This window comes from Triticum aestivum, chromosome 1A (assembly GCF_018294505.1).
Source record: "Triticum aestivum cultivar Chinese Spring chromosome 1A, IWGSC CS RefSeq v2.1, whole genome shotgun sequence".
NCBI lineage: Eukaryota > Viridiplantae > Streptophyta > Magnoliopsida > Poales > Poaceae > Triticum > Triticum aestivum.
Window position 1 is genome coordinate 39071650 of NC_057794.1, and position 13926 is coordinate 39085575.

At 44.1% G+C, this 13926-nt stretch overlaps 1 protein-coding gene across 1 annotated transcript; it reads left to right on the top strand.

The window, feature by feature from the left end:
- The first annotated feature begins 1546 nt into the window (after nt 1-1546).
- LOC123085180 (disease resistance protein Pik-1) lies at nt 1547-2276 on the top strand. Its single transcript, XM_044506822.1, has one exon. It carries the CDS (start codon nt 1611-1613, stop codon nt 2049-2051), a length of 441 nt encoding a protein of 146 aa, XP_044362757.1. The 5' UTR covers nt 1547-1610; the 3' UTR covers nt 2052-2276.
- Nucleotides 2277-13926: the final 11650 nt, after the last annotated feature.

Genomic DNA, 13926 nt, shown 5'->3' on the forward strand with positions numbered 1-13926 from the left:
ATCACAATGTAATCTGCTGTACATGGCAGGCATCATTGGAGTGAATCATTACTGAACAAGGAGCAGTTCCATCCAAACAAATCTTAACTTTTGAATGAAGGCAATATAAATTGCTATAAGTGGAACACTTACACAGTCAATTTTAGTCTTGATCAATGGGGTGCAGAAGGAAGACGATGGGCAACGATGGTGGCGATGCTCCAGCATGCAGCGGCACCTACCTAGCTCGTATATTCCGTATATGAGGAACAGTACAACCTTGTTTGACAAATGACATTGATTATTGCTCCGCAGGTATCAAGGGGTGAAGAGATGGCCTGTTGGGCGTAGGCTCTTCCGTTCTGTGTGCCCGAGATGTAAAAATGGCTTGTTCGGCTGAGATCATTTGGTGTGGTCCCTCTTCGTACTACTCGTAGCGCGCACCGGTGAACTGATCTATGCAGTGGGCTTGTAAAAAATTAACTGCGTAAGTTGCTGACTTGTAGAATTATTATGTTGAAACTCTTATCCTGTCCTGGCTAATGAATGTTGGATGTTGGACTGTAACTGCCTGCCTGTTGGTGCTTTCCTTCTTTCTTTTTTTTTCTTTGATGAGGCGGCGACTGGAGTATTGTTGAGTTTGTTATCGTCTGAAGTATTTTGTGAGTTAGCTTCTTATTATTCTGCTGAAAAAGGTTGGGCCTCTGAACTGAAGATGTAAGATAGTCTGCTCTGTGTTGGGATGGGCAGAACCAAGAAGAAAAATGAAAAAACAACAACAACATAAGGGTCAAGGCGAGCCGAACGACCCCACTGCAACAAAACATCAAGCACTACTGTTACCATTGACAACAGCGGGGCGATGAGAAGGTTCCTCCAGGGCGACACCTTCAGTAAGGAGATAGGTGTATGAACTCCATCGTCGTCACCAGATCGAACCACACATGTCAGACCATGTGTTTTCTCCCAGAAGAGAAGATTCAAGCGAACTACAGACAAGCACCTTCAACAAGGGAGCATGAACGTCATTGCCAGGTACAATCGGTAAAGTCACCTTTATGCGGCCTAAATTTTCCTCCAGCTGATTTTTGGTGCCCTATAATAGAGATGCTCTAGCAAGAGCACTACCTACCTCTTATTCCATCCATAATAATTAAGCACATGCTATGACATAACCGAGGAATTTGTAGCCACCCAACAACTTTCAAATTTAGCAGGAAATCGTCAAGACCTGCAAGCTGAAGGGGAAGACTTGCTTGGTCATCAAGTCCAAACCTACTGCACATGCATAGTCGTCGCTGACTACTTACTTGTTTGTAGTGTCTAGTGTGAGTACAAGGAGTGTGGAGGACAAAACTGACAACGCGTTCCCTTGCGCTTCCGGCCGAGGCAACGAGACAAAGCAGTCAGTCAGTCTAAAACCCCAAGACCCACCAAGTCCTAAACAAGACAAGTCTTCTTGCTGCACCGCGTCTTCATCACTATCGAAACCTCCAACGAAGCTGCTACTCCGCTTTCTCGCTATATATACACGGATGGCAGCCTCGCATCGAAGGGCACTCTGCTTCTCACCCAGTGCAACTGCAAGCTCCACCTCCACACACGAACAGATACAGACGCAGCAGCCGGCAATGACGCAGAGGATCGTGATCGCGGTGCAGATGGCGAGCGGCAGGTGCCGGTCCAAGGCGCTGGCGCTGGTGGCGGCCACGCCGGGAGTGGATTCGGTGGCGCTGGCCGGGGACGGCAAGGACCAGGTGGTGGTCGTCGGCCACGGCGTCGACTCGGTCAAGCTCACCAGCGCGCTGCGCCGGAAGGTCGGCCACGCGGAGCTGGTGCAGGTTGGCGACGTCAAGAAGGAGGACGGGAAGAAGCCGGCGGCCACGGCCGCCGTGGTCGAACACTACTACCCGCACTCGGGGTACTCCTACCCGTACGGCTACTGCTACCCATCGCAACCGGCGCCGGTCAACTTCTTCTACGAGCAGCAGCACTGCCCTGCTGTTGCCGCCGTCGAGGCGTGCGGGTACCCATGCTCGCGGCCAGAGCCGGGCACCTGTTCGGTAATGTAGACTGTACAGCACATGCTGATAGGATATTACATTGACTTTTGCCAGTCGTACTGGACGATCAAGTTTTCATGGTTGTATCGGACTTGAGGAAGGAGTATCTACTAAGGTTCAGCTAGCAACTGTGTCGACTTTCAGTTAGTTAGGCCTTGTGTACGCCCGCGACACGCAGCTCAAAGAGCAGAGTTTATGAAAACAAACAAGCGGACCGTTAGCATGACAAGTCCGGTTTCGAGTCCAATTCTTTGCTGTACATAGGGAAATCAGTTTGCTTTTTTTATTCAGCACCTAAAAGAGCTCTGCCTCAAGGCCAGTTCGTTTCACCTCTCAATTCTCCAGAGTCTTATTCTGGGAACCTGTCCACAAAATCGTTTGTCTGCTTTGTCAAGATTGGGCCGGGCCAATAGGAGACGGGTAGGCGGGGGCGGTGAAGACAGGTAACCGGGCACAGAGACGATGGAGCGGAGTAGGGTGGCTGCCGCCAGCGGATCTGACGGCGCTAGGTTGGAGTCGCCGGTTGGAGGCGGGAACCGTAGCTCGAGGGCTCACGCGGGCATCTGGTACGGTGAGACGAACGCGAGGGGGAGAGGAACGCGAGAGGCGCGAGGCTGTGTTTTGGGCCTCTGTTGGTCTGGACCGGGTGTCAATTTGGAGGTAAATTGATTGTCAAATAGGGGTATTAGGCCCTGTTTGTTTGGGCTGCGGCTGAACGAGAAGCAGCTGGAGCTGGTAGAAGCTGGAGCTGGTAGAAGCTGAGAAGTAGGCTGGAGTTGGTAGAAGCTGAGAAGTCCAAAAAGCATGTTTGGTAACTTTTTTAGGACGGCTGCTGAGGCTGTAGCTGGCGGTGAAAGTCTGTAATGCCTTTGGATGATGAAGATGTTATTTAAACACTGATTTGACATGATTTATCTGATTATGCCGTATATTATCTCAAATGATATGTTTAGCTTCTAATTTAGCCCAAAAATATTGTTTTTGTTGCAAAATAATTATAGATAATAAAGTTTGATAGATTTAGTAGGTATTTAAATATTTCTTCCATGGCCAGTGGTACATACAGTGTGTTTCAATGAATTTTGACATATGACAATACCTTTGAACACATCATAACAATATAGTACCGACTATATATTACATCAAACTGTCTTTTCGATTGCAAAATACATGGTAGTGGTGAAATACAATCCTACTCTCTCGCCACAAACACATAGTTCAACAATTAAACAAGCAAATACATAGTTTAAATAATTCAACAATTAAGCCAGGAAATACATAGTTAAACAATCTCTACTCTTATAAAAAACCGAGTCTCTCTTCATTTGACTTCATTGCATAAAAGAAACAGCGGTTTGATGGTTTTACTTGCTTTCTCATTTGTTTCCCCAACCATGATCATAAGATCCTTTACATCCGAGGGAGGTCCTTTGCGGAAAGCTCGACTTGCCATGTGAATCTACACATAAAATACAACTTTAGTACTTTTTATATACATAATAGAACATGCCATTAGTAAATTGGTTTTCTGCATTTGAAAGCAACCAACCTTGAAAGCAACCATCCATTTGAAGTAATTGTTTAGCCTATGTCCATGTTGTACTTGATCAGCTGCACACTTGGAAAAAACTTCGCTGGGCTCTCGATCCCACATCTGAACTGACATCTACATAGTTAGACATCAAGCAATCATCAAACTCTCACCTAATAGTCCAGATATATGTGAACATACATGCACAACCCGTGACAACAAGTAACCATGACCAACATACATATATTATATCTAGCAAGCATTTCCAACAATCAACAAGCAACCGTGTTATCCATATGCACGTCCAGCAAGCACATTTTGTTCAAATTGACAACAAGTGACAATTTTTGGTCACATATGCCTGACAAATCTCACAAGCACAAAACATATATAAACATTTATATATCCTATACACATGCCTCACAAATCACACAACAAGTCTCATCTCTTAGGAGAAATTTTTTATCTGGATGTTTGTCGACAACCAAGTCCAACTTTCAGATGATACATCAAGCAAATTAATGTCCAATACTATTATACAAATAAACAAGAAAATTAGTGTCAATATTTATCATTAATTTGTATGATACAAATCAAGAAAGTACCATGACAACACTAGCAAGCATATCACATCTACTACATGACAATTTTTTCATACCAATCATACACCAAGCAACATGATAATTTGTTCATAGCAACAAGTAAAACTTTTTTTATAGGAATCATGAAGAAATGGCTCACCTTGAGCTTGCTCGAGGTAGCAGTGGAGGGAGACCGAGGGGGCATGATTGAGGCAGCAACCGAGTTCGTGGGACGGGTGGTCGGATCCAGTACGCGTCGTGGCTGGTGAGGGTTGAGAAGGCCGGATCCCGCCCGCGTCGCTGCTGCAGATGGCGGCGGTGCTGGGTCCTGGAGTAGGTAGCGGAGCGAGCTCCTAGATCGGGAGGAGGCGAGGAGGAGGAACGGGAGAGATCCGGCTGAGGGGGCGCGAGCTCCGACTGCCAGGGTCACCGGAGATGGCGGCAGCGGAGTGAACCCTAGCGCCTCCTCTGTGCTCTATCTTGCTACCAGATCAGCGGGGAGGGGAATGGGGTTACGGTGTGGGAGAACAAAAATCTAAAGGGGTGGTGACGGTGGCATTTCTGATGTAATTTCGGGGAAGTGGGGGGGGGGCAGGCTTTTGGGGGAGGGGTGAGAAGCCGGCGCAACTACAGGAAGCTACTCTGGACGTGCTTTTACCTCGTAGTGCAATTTGGAGATGCACTTCTCGGAAGCCTGGTCGTAGGAAATAACTGTTTGGCTGGGCTTCAACTTTTAGGGGGCTAGAAGCAGCAAAAGCTGAAGCCCAAGCCCAAACAAACAGGGCCTTAGTTCAAAGCGAGCTGTCCTTTAGGATCGCCCACTCTTTACTCTTATAGAATAGAATTACATAACAAGAAATGATTCTTTTATGCTGCCAGCCAAACTCGCGTGCACCATCACTATTTATAACAAACTTTCATACTTGTTTAAAAGTCTTTTCTCAATTACAGTCATAGCTAATTACTATGGTAAATTAAACTACATTTTTCTTTACATTTTTCAATATAACATGGCTTTAAAATATTTAAATCAGTTCCACTTAAATGTGATAAAATCAGAAAAGAAAAATTGCATGCCTTTTTGAATTAATTTATGAATCTTGCAATAATATATGTATATGAATGTGTCGTTTACTATCTTAATAAATAATTCTAAATATTGCGGTGTAAAAATGTATTTATAGCCGTGTTTATAATTAGATATATCTAAATAGACAAATCTGGAGTACACAAGATGTTTACAAGGAGCTTTGTACCTAATAATTGACATGTGTTTTAGTCATTTTTACTGATCAACATATTTTAATGTATTATCGTGGGTTCAATAATTTTAAAAGTATCACACCGTCATTCCCGTGTTGAACTAAGAGTGACTATTCATCCGCGACCTGGCTGAAGAGGCTGTTTTCATCCACGTATAGGCCGAATAGTGACTCTTTGTTTGCACACAAGCTGAAGAGGCACTCTTTGAAGGAAATATGCCCTAGAGGCAATAATAATGTTATTATTTTATTTCCTTATATCATGATAAATGTTTATTATTCATGCTAGAATTGTATTATCCGGAAACATAATACTTGTGTGAATACATAGACAAACTAAACATCACTAATATGCCTCTACTTGACTAGCTCGTTAATCAAAGATGGTTATGTTTCCTAACTATAGACATGTGTTGTCATTTGATTAACGGGATCACATTATTAGGAGAATGATGTGATTGACATGACCCATTCCATTACTTAGCATCCGATCATTTAGTATGTTGCTATTGCTTTCTTCATGACTTATACATGTCCCTATGACTATGAGATTATGCAACTCCCGTTTGCCGGAGGAACACTTTGTGTGCTACCAAACGTCACAACATAACTGGGTGATTATAAAGGAGCTCTACAAGTGTCTCCAAAGGTAAATGTTGGGTTGGCGTATTTCGAGATTAGGATTTGTCACTCCGATTGTCGGAGAGGTATCTCTGAGCCCTCTCGGTAATGCACATCACATAAGCCTTGCAAGCATTGCAACTAATGAGTTAGTTGCGAGATGATGTATTACGAAACGAGTAAAGAGACTTGCCGGTAACGAGATTGAACTAGGTATTGAGATACCGACGATCGAATCTCGGGCAAGTAACATACCGATGACAAAGGGAACCACGTATGTTGTTATGCGGTCTGACCGATAAAGATCTTCATAGAATATGTGGGAGCCAATATGAGCATCTAGGTTCCGCTATTGGTTATTGACTGGAGACGTGTCTCGGTCATGTCTACATTGTTCTCAAACCCGCAGGGTCCCGCACGCTTAAGGTTTCAATGACAGTTATATTATGAGTTTATGAGTTTTGATGTACCGAAGTTAGTTCGGAGTCCCGGATGTGATCACGGACATGACGAGGAGTCTCTAAATGGTCGAGACATAAAGATTGATATATTGGAAGCCTATGTTTGGACATCAGAAGTGTTCCGGGTGAAATCGGCATTTTACTGGAGTACCGGAACCCCCCGGTAACCTAATGGGCCTTAATGGGCCTAGTGGAGGAAGAGGAGAGGAGGCCTAGGGGCTGCCGCGCGCCCCTCCCCCCCCCAAGTCCGAATTGGACAAGGAGGGGGGGGGGGGCGGCGCCCCGCCTTTCCTTTCTTCCCTCTCCTCCTTCCCCCCAAGTCCTAATCCAACTAGGGAAAGGGAGGGGAGTCCTACTCCTGGTAGGAGTAGGACTCCTCCTGCGCGCCTCCTCCTAGGGCCGGCCGCACCCCCCATTGGCTTCTTTATATACGGGGCAGGGGGCACCCCTAGACACACAAGTTGATCTCTAAGATTGTTCTCTTAGCCGTGTGTGGTGCCCCCTTCCACCATAGTCCTCGATCATATTGTAGTGGTGCTTAGGCGAAGCCCTGCGACAGTAGAACATCAAGATCGTCACCACGCCGTCGTGCCGACGGAACTCTTCCCCGACACTTTGCTGGATCAGAGTCCGGGGATCGTCATCGAGCTGAACGTGTGCTAGAACTCGGATGTGCCGTAGTTTCGGTGCTTGATCGGTCGGGCCGTGAAGACGTACGACTACATCAACCGCGTTGTCATAATGCTTCCGCTGTCGGTCTACGAGGGTACGTAGATCACACTCTCCCCTCTGGTTGCTATGCATCACCATGATCTTGCGTGTGCGTAGGAAATTTTTTAAAATTACTACGTTCCCCAATAGTGGCATCCGAGCCTAGGTTTTATGCGTTGATGTTATATGCACGAGTAGAACACAAGTGAGTTGTGGGCGATATAAGTCATACTGCTTACCAGCATGTCATACTTTGGTTCGGAGGTATTGTTGGACGAAGCGGCCCGGACCGACATTACGCGTGCGCTTACGCGAGACCGGTTCTCCCGACGTGCTTTGCACAAAGGTGGCTAGCGGGTGTCAGTTTCTCCAACTTTAGTTGAACCAAGTGTGGCTACGCCCGGTCCTTACGAAGGTTAAAACAACACCAATTTAACAAACTATCATTGTGGTTTTGATGCGTAGGTAAGAACGGTTCTTGCTAAGCCCGTAGCAGCCACGTAAAACTTGCAACAACAAAGTAGAGGACGTCTAACTTGTTTTTGCAGGGCATGTTGTGATGTGATATGGTCAAGACATGATGCTAAATTTTATTGTATGAGATGATCATGTTTTGTAACTAAGTTATCAGCAACTGGCAGGAGCCATATGGTTGTCGCTTTATATTATGCAATGCAATTGTGCAGTAATGCTTTACTTTATCACTAAGTGGTAGCGATAGTCGTGGAAGCATAAGATTGGCGAGACGACAACGATGCTACGATGATGATCAAGGTGTCGCGCCGATGACGATGGTGATCATGACGGTGCTTCGAAGATGGAGATCACAAGCACAAGATGATGATGACCATATCATATCACTTATATTGATTGCATGTGATGTTTATATTTTATACATCTTATCTTGCTTTGATTGACGGTAGCATTTTAAGATGATCTCTCACTAATTATCAAGAAGTGTTCTCCCTGAGTATGCACCATTGTGAAAGTTCTTCGTGCTGAGACACCACGTGATGATCGGGTGTGATAGGCTCTACGTTCAAATACAACGGGTGCAAAACAGTTGCACACACGAAATACTCAGGTTATACTTGACGAGCCAAGCATATATAGATATGGCCTCGGAACACGGAGACCGAAAGGTCGAGCGTGAATCATATAGTAGATATGATCAACATAGTGATGTTCACCAATGAAACTACTCCATCTCACGCGATGATCGGACATGGTTTGGTTGATTTGGATCACGTGATCACTTAGAGGATTAGAGGGATGTCTATCTAAGTGGGAGTTCTTTAGTAATATGATTAATTGAACTTAAATTTATCATGAACTTAGTACCTGATAGTATCTTGCTTGTTTATGTTTGATTGTAGATAGATGGCCCGTGCTGTTGTTCCGTTGAATTTTAATGCATTCCTTGAGAAAGCAAAGTTGAAAGATGATGGTAGCAATTACACGGACTGGGTCCATAACTTGAGGATTATCCTCATTGCTGCACAGAATAATTACGTCCTGGAAGCACCGCTGGGTGCCAGGCCTGCTGCTGGACCAACACCAGATGTTATGAACGTCTGGCAGAGCAAAGCTGATGACTACTCTATAGTTCAGTGTGCCATGCTTTACGGCTTAGAATCAGGACTTCAACGACGTTTTGAACTTCATGGAGCATATGATATGTTCCAGGAGTTGAAGTTAATATTTCAAGCAAATGCCCGGATTAAGAGATATGAAGTCTCCAATAAGTTCTATAGCTGCAAGATGGAGGAGAACAGTTCTGTCAGTGAGCATATACTCAAAATGTCTGAGTATAATAATCACTTGATTCAATTGGGAGTTAATCTTCCAGATGATTGCGTCATTGACAGAATTCTCCAATCACTTCCACCTAGCTACAAGAGCTTCGTGATGAACTATAATATGCCAGGGATGAATAAGACTATTCCCGAGCTCTTCGCAATGCTGAAAGCTGCGGAGGTAGAAATCAAGAAGGAGCATCAAGTGTTGATGGTCAACAAGACCACTAGTTTCAAGAAAAAGGGCAAAGGGAAGAAGAAGGGGAACTTCAAAAAGAACAGCAAGCAAGTTGCTGCTCAAGAGAAGAAACCCAAATCTGGACCTAAGCCTGAAACTGAGTGCTTCTACTGCAAGCAGACTGGTCGCTGGAAGCGGAACTGCCCCAAGTATTTGGCGGATAAGAAGGATGGCAAGGTGAACAAAGGTATATGCGATATACATGTTATTGATGTGTACCTTACTAATGCTCGCAGTAGCACCTGGGTATTTGATACTGGTTCAGTTGCTAACATTTGCAACTCGAAACAGGGACTACGGATTAAGCGAAGATTGGCTAAGGACGAGGTGACGATGCGCGTGGGAAATGGTTCCAAAGTCGATGTGATCGCGGTCGGCACGCTACCTCTACATCTACCTTCAGGATTAGTATTAGACCTAAATAATTGTTATTTGGTGCCAGCGATGAGCATGAACATTATATCTGGATCATGTTTGATGCGAGACGGTTATTCATTTAAATCAGAGAATAATGGTTGTTCTATTTATATGAGTAAAATCTTTTATGGTCATGCACCCATGAAGAATGGTCTATTCTTATTAAATCTCGATAGTAGTGACACACACATTCATAATGTTGAAGCCAAAAGATGCAGAGTTGATAATGATAGTGCAACTTATTTGTGGCACTGCCGTTTAGGTCATATCGGTGTAAAGCGCATGAAGAAACTCCATACTGATGGACTTTTGGAACCACTTGATTATGAATCACTTGGTACTTGCGAACCGTGCCTTATGGGTAAGATGACAAAAACACCGTTCTCCGATACTATGGAGAGAGCAACAGATTTGTTGGAAATCATACATACAGATGTATGTGGTCCGATGAATGTTGAGGCTCGTGGCGGATATCGTTATTTTCTCACCTTCACGGATGACTTAAGCAGATATGGGTATATCTACTTAATGAAACATAAGTCTGAAACATTTGAAAAGTTCAAAGAATTTCAGAGTGAAGTTGAAAATCATCGTAACAAAAAAAATAAAATTCCTACGATTTGATCGTGGAGGAGAATATTTGAGTTACAAGTTTGGTGTACATTTGAAATAATGCGGAATAGTTTCACAACTCACGCCACCCGGAACACCACAGCGTAATGGTGTGTCCGAACGTCGTAATCGTACTTTACTTGATATGGTGCGATCTATGATGTCTCTTACTGATTTACCGCTATCGTTTTGGGGTTATGCTTTAGAGACGGCCGCATTCACGTTAAATAGGGCACCATCGAAATCCGTTGAGACGACGCCTTATGAACTGTGGTTTGGCAAGAAACCAAAGTTGTCGTTTCTGAAAGTTTGGGGCTGTGATGCTTATGTGAAAAAGCTTCAACCTGATAAGCTCGAACCCAAATCGGAGAAATGTGTCTTCATAGGATATCCAAAGGAAACTATTGGATACACCTTCTATCACAGATCCGAAGGCAAGACTTTTGTTGCTAAATTTGGAAACTTTCTAGGGAAGGAGTTTCTCTCGAAAGAAGTGAGTGGGAGGAAAGTAGAACTTGATGAGGTAACTGTACCTGCTCCCTTATTGGAAAGTAGTACATCACAGAAACCGGTTTTTGTGACACGTACACCAATTAGTGAGGAAGCTAATGATGATGATTATGAAACTTCAGAACAAGATACTACTGAACCTCATAGATCAACCAGAGTAAGATCCGCACCAGAGTGGTACGGTAATCCTATTCTGGAATTCATGCCACTAGATCATGATGAACCTACGAACTATGGAGAAGCGATGGTGAGCCCAGATTCCGCAAAATGGCTTGAAGCCATGAAATCTCAGATGGGATCCATGTATGAGAACAAAGTATGGACTTTGGTTGACTTGCCAAAATATCGGCAAGCAATTGAGAATAAATGGATCTTCAAGAAGAAGACTGACGCTGACGGTAATGTTACTGTCTACAAAGCTCGACTTGTCGCAAAAGATTTTTGACAAGTTCAAGGGATTGAATACGATGAGACCCTCTCACCCGTAGCGATGCTTAAGTCTGTCCGAATCATGTTAGCAATTGCCGCATTTTATGATTATGAAATTTGGCAGATGGATGTAAAAACTGCATTCCTGAATGGATTTCTGGAAGAAGAGTTGTATATGATGCAACCGGAAGGTTTTGTCGATCCAAAGGGAGCTAACAAAGTGTGCAAGCTCCAGCGATCCATTTATGGACTGGTGCAAGCCTCTCGGAGTTGGAATAAACGCTTTGATAGTGTGATCAAAGCATTTGGTTTTGTACAGACTTTTGGAGAAGCCTGTATTTACAAGAAAGTGAGTGGGAGCTGTGCAGCATTTCTGATATTATATGTAGATGACATATTACTAATCGGAAATGATATAGAATTTCTGGATAGCATAAAGGGATACTTGAATAAGAGTTTTTCAATGAAAGACCTCGGTGAAGCTGCTTACATATTGGGCATTAAGATCTATAGAGATAGATCAAGACGCTTAATTGGACTTTCACAAAGCACATACCTTGACAAAATTTTGAAGAAGTTCAAAATGGATCAAGCAAAGAAAGGATTCTTGCCTGTGTTACAAGGTGTGAAATTGAGTAAGACTCAATCCCGACCAATGCAGAAGATAAAGAGAAAATGAAAGATGTTCCCTATGCTTCAGCCATAGGCTCTATCATGTATGCAATGCTGTGTACCAGACTTGATGTGTGTCTTGCTATAAGTCTAGCAGGGAGGTAACAAAGTAATCCAGGAGTGGATCACTGGACAACGGTCAAAAACATCCTGAAATACCTGAAAAGGACTAAGGATATGTTTCTCGTATATGGAGGTGACAAAGAGCTCATCGTAAATGGTTACGTTGATGCAAGCTCTGACACTAATCCGGACGATTCTAAATCGCAAACTAGATACATGTTTACATTAAACGGTGGAGCTGTCAGTTGGTGCAGTTCTAAACAAAGCGTTGTGGCGGGATCTACATGTGAAGCGGAGTACATAGCTGCTCCGGAAGCAGCAAACGAAGGAGTCTGGATGAAGGAGTTCATATCCGATCTAGGTGTCATACCTAGTGCATCGGGTCCAATGAAAATCTTTTGTGACAATACTGGTGCAATTGCCTTGGCAAAGGAATCCAGATTTCACAAGAGAACCAAGCACATCAAGAGACGCTTCAATTCCATCCGGGATCTAGTCCAGGTGGGAGACATAGAGATTTGCAATATACATACGGATCTGAATGTTGCAGACCCGTTGACTAAGCCTCTTCCACGAGCAAAACATGATCAGCACCAAAGCTCTATGGGTGTTAGAATCATTACTGTGTAATCTAGATTATTGACTCTAGTGCAAGTGGGAGACTGAAGGAAATATGCCCTAGAGGCAATAATAATGTTATTATTTTATTTCCTTATATCATGATAAATGTTTATTATTCATGCTAGAATTGTATTATCCGGAAACATAATACTTGTGTGAATACATAGACAAACTAAACGTCACTAGTATGCCTCTACTTGACTAGCTCGTTAATCAAAGATGGTTATGTTTCCTAACCATAGACATGTGTTGGCATTTGATTAACGGGATCACATTATTAGGAGAATGATGTGATTGACATGACCCATTCCATTAGCTTAGCACCCGATCGTTTAGTATGTTGCTATTGCTTTCTTCATGACTTATACATGTTCCTATGACTATGAGATTATGCAACTCCCGTTTGCCGGAGGAACACTTTGTGTGCTACCAAACATCACAATGTAACTGGGTGATTATAAAGGAGCTCTACAGGTGTCTCCAAAGGTAAATGTTGGGTTGGCGTATTTCGAGATTAGGATTTGTCACTCCGATTGTCGGAGAGGTATCTCTGGGCCCTCTCGGTAATGCACATCACATAGGCCTTGCAAGCATTCCAACTAATGTGTTAGTTGCGAGATGATGTATTACGAAACGAGTAAAGAGACTTGCCGGTAACGAGATTGAACTAGGTATTGAAATACCGACGATCGAATCTCGGGCAAGTAACATACCGATGACAAAGGGAACCACATATGTTGTTATGCGGTCTGACCGATAAAGATCTTCGTAGAATATGTGGGAGCCAATATGAGCATCCAGGTTCCGCTATTGGTTATTGACCGGAGACGTGTCTCGGTCATGTCTACATTGTTCTCGAACCCGTAGGGTCCGCACGCTTAAGGTTTCGATGACAGTTATATTATGAGTTTATGAGTTTTGATGTACTGAAGTTAGTTCGGAGTCCCGGATGTGATCATGGACATGACGAGGAGTCTCGAAATGGTTGAGACATAAAGATTGATATATTGGAAGCCTATGTTTGGACATCGGAAGTGTTCCAGGTGAAATCGGCATTTTACCGGAGTACCAGGAGGTTACCGGAACCCCCTGGTAACCTAATGGGCCTTAATGGGCCTAGTGGAGGAAGAGGAGAGGAGGCCTAGGGGCTGCCGCACGCCCCTCCCCCCCAAGTCCGAATTGGACAAGGAGGGGGGCGGCGCCCCCCCTTTCCTTTCTTCCCTCTCCTCCTTCCCTCAAGTCCTAATCCAACTAGGGAAAGGGAGGGAAGTCCTACTCCCGGTAGGAGTAGGACTCCTCCTGCGCGCCTCCTCCTAGGGCCGGCCGCACCCCCCCTTGGCTCCTTTATATATGGGGACA

Bases quoted from the DNA above. Each gene is read 5' to 3' on its own strand.
- LOC123085180 (XM_044506822.1), top strand. From the start codon at position 1,611: ATGACGCAGAGGATCGTGATCGCGGTGCAGATGGCGAGCGGCAGGTGC.